The sequence below is a fragment of the Fulmarus glacialis genome, unplaced genomic scaffold (genome assembly GCF_000690835.1).
Source record: "Fulmarus glacialis isolate BGI_N327 unplaced genomic scaffold, ASM69083v1 scaffold17170, whole genome shotgun sequence".
Lineage (NCBI taxonomy): Eukaryota > Metazoa > Chordata > Aves > Procellariiformes > Procellariidae > Fulmarus > Fulmarus glacialis.
The window spans coordinates 32,428-35,536 of record NW_009189763.1 but is presented as its reverse complement, the minus strand read 5'-3'; the positions used below and the strand labels follow the sequence as shown (position 1 = coordinate 35,536).

The 3,109-nt window shown below is 44.4% G+C and overlaps 1 protein-coding gene across 1 annotated transcript; it reads right to left on the bottom strand.

The window, feature by feature from the left end:
- Window positions 1-628: 628 nt before the first annotated feature.
- LOC104080834 (mastermind-like protein 3) lies at window positions 629-2,116 on the bottom strand (the record flags this gene model as incomplete). Its single annotated transcript, XM_009583361.1, has 1 exon — window positions 629-2,116. A coding segment is annotated over one exon (1,488 nt), but the record flags the coding sequence as incomplete, so codon positions are not given.
- Window positions 2,117-3,109: the final 993 nt, after the last annotated feature.

Below are 3,109 nucleotides of genomic sequence, written 5' to 3'. Positions count from 1 at the left end.
TGCTTGAAAGTCCTGGAATAAACCACCTCATTTCACGCGTGGTTCAAGCACCACTAAAAGCATTCAGTTGTGCTTACTTCTTCCAGTGGAAACCAAAGGCACTCAGCACCCAAAACATTCTTCCTTTGTTCCCTGAGCCAAAAAGTCAAACATGCTATTTAAAGCTGGCTGGATCCCTGCCCCAAGAAGAAGGGGCCAACCACTCCGTCTTTTTGTTACAATGCTAACTACACTGTGGAAACTAAGCCATGCAGTGGTTTGGGATCCAAAAGCATCAAGTCTTACATTATGAAAAAACAGGAAACAAACCGTCCAGGGAGGAGTGACTTCCAACCCAAAACTTCCCAGAGTGGCCCTAAGCACTCATCAGTAGAAGCACAGAGAAAGAGCGCTAGTTCAGAAAAACAACCATTTAACAACATTTCTAAAGCATAATGCAACATCGTTTCAGTCACTTCTTAAAACGATCAAGCTCCAATACCACGTGAAAAGTCCGAGAAGCGTCTGCAATGACGTTCCATACTTTCCGGCAGAAAGAGGAGGAGGAAGAAGGAGACCGTACAAAGAGCTACTAAGCCTTTGTATCGGCCTCTTTTTGGTTGCCCGCAGATCGTGCACTCGCGCTTACCTGACCAAGGGAAGAAAGTGTTGCATATGCCATGGGCTGATTCATCATTCCTTTCTGCTTCATGATGAGCATGCGTTTCTGTTCCTCGCTCAGGTGCGCCATCTGAGCTTGCATCTGCGGCTGCTGGGACTGCTGCTGCTGGATGTATGGCATCATGGGGTTCTTGCTGGCATTTGCCATTGGTGGGGTCATCCTCTGACTCAGCTCAGCATTGAAGTGGGTCAGAGGTTTGGTGTTGCCGTAAGAAAGCATGTTGGGCTGTTTGCTTAAGGAGTTTGTGCCCAGGTTATTTGGCTGCTGACTGATCATATTCATGTGATTTTGAGGGAGGTAGTTATTAATTGTGGTCTTCTGTGGATTGTTTGCCATAGGAGGCACTATTGGGTTTTGGTTGTTAAAGGCTTGGGGATACATCATTGGACTATTTGGTTTGTCTGCACTGAAGGGTCCTCCGTATGGACTAGATGGAGGGCCCACAGGTGACCAGCTTGAGGGTTGATTTGGATGCTGCTGCTGCTTCTGCTGCAGGAGCTTAGCTCTTTGCTGCTGCTGGGCTGCCATTTGCTTGAGCTGTTCAGCTGGAGACAAGTCAGTGCTTGGCATATTCACAGGCCCAGGCCCTGATCCTGCCACAGTTGCTGCTGCTGGATTCATAAGGTAGCCATTTCCAGACCGTGTCTGCGTCTGGCCCGGAGTGTGGGCCTGGCTGGGAGTTTGAGGTGACTGAACAACACAGTTTGCTGGTGAGCCAGCGGGCATTGGGGCTGGCGGGGCGCTGGACACAGAACCTATGCTAGAGGCTGTGGAGACATTTGAAAATGGAGGGCCGGAAGAAGAAGGCCTCACCTGGGGAGACCCTAAGGGGACATGAGCAAATGGAGAATGAGATGGATCGCTTTTCACGCTTGCACTCTCTTGAGTCTCTGTGGCAGGCCTGGGAAATTCCGGCTCCTTCTTCTCTTCGAAGTCTTCGTTGAACAAGTCTTGTATATCATCTTCTGGAACAGTGTTTGCTAGTTCGTCTATTAGCTCCTGCCACTCCTGATCGTTCAGGTTAATGTCTGAGAAGAGCTTGTTCTGATTTGAAAGAGATGTTTCAGAAGTGTCTATGCAGCTGGGGTCATCCAAAGGCTCTTGCTTTAGCTCCTTGTTCTGCAGGATGTTAAAACTATCGTCTAGCTCGTTGCAACCATTAACGGGGAGCTTTATCTCGGAAAGCCCACCGTTTTTACCCAAGTCGTCTAGACCACTACCATGAGTTCCACTGTTCTGCAGGGGCAGGGGAGCTTTCATGTCAAGCTGGTGAAGAGGAGAAACAGCAGGCAAAGGCAAATTATTGGGCAAGCTGTTGATTGCCTCGATGCCTGGTACATCCTTCCGTATCCGCTTGCTGGTTGGAGAAAAGCTCCCATCACAAACTCCATTCTGCTGTTCTCCATTGAGAGGTGAACGTGCGCCTTCCAACTTCCTTTTGACTGTCTCTTGAAGCTTAAAGAAAAACAAGAGAGGAAAAAAAAATTAACCAGTTGCAGAGACAAAAAAGTGCTGATGAGCCTTGTGACAGACACTCCTCATCAAGCCTAGTAGTGACAACAAGTTTTAAAAACTCTGATTAGGAAGTTTCTTAGATTTCATTCTTATGTCTTGATCAATTTGAGAAGACGGTCTAAAACAAACCAAAAAACCCAAAATCAAGCATGCCCCTGAATAGGAGAGCAGAACTGTAAAATATGTCTGTGCTCTCCAAGCTACCAGAATTTTATGGAGCAAGTTAACTAATTCAAATTTTTGCTGCCTAACAGAGTGATGAGACTTAAACAGTGCCTTACACAGTGAGGAGCCTTAAATTGGACCAAAAAAATGGAATCACTAAAATTTACTATGTACTCTCAAAATCTTTTTGTTGGAAGTTTTTGGAAGCTTCTTGAAAAATACCTGCAATACAATTGATTGACTACTTGTATTGAAACATGTGTTGTTGACACTAAAATTTTTTGAGAAAATTCATTAACATAGTTTCATTTGATTAGCCCTCTGTTCTTGGCTACAAAACATATTGAGAATCAGTTTTAAGTGAGGAAAAAAATATATCCACCCTAAAAAATAGAAGGCACTTTGCATGATGTTAACTCAATCAAATAACGAAAAAAAGAAAATAACGTGTGTGCTAGGAGCTAACGTAAAAAAAAAAAAACTAACAGAAATGATAGCAAGACAAGTCTCCAGGAAAGCAATTAAATTAGAATATAAGAATGTTATTAAAAAAAAATAGTGTATTAATATGAGCTTTAATTCAGGTTAAAAGAAGCATAGCAAAGCACTGTAACAACCTACAGTCCTCTCCTATCACACCAAACATTAAGTCCTCCGCTTATGTACCAGGCTAAAAAAAGCATCCCTCTTCAGCAAAGCAAAAAACAATAGTGGGGAGGGGAGGAAGCAAAGAGGTCACAGCTCTAGCAAACGCCTTCAGGACACACT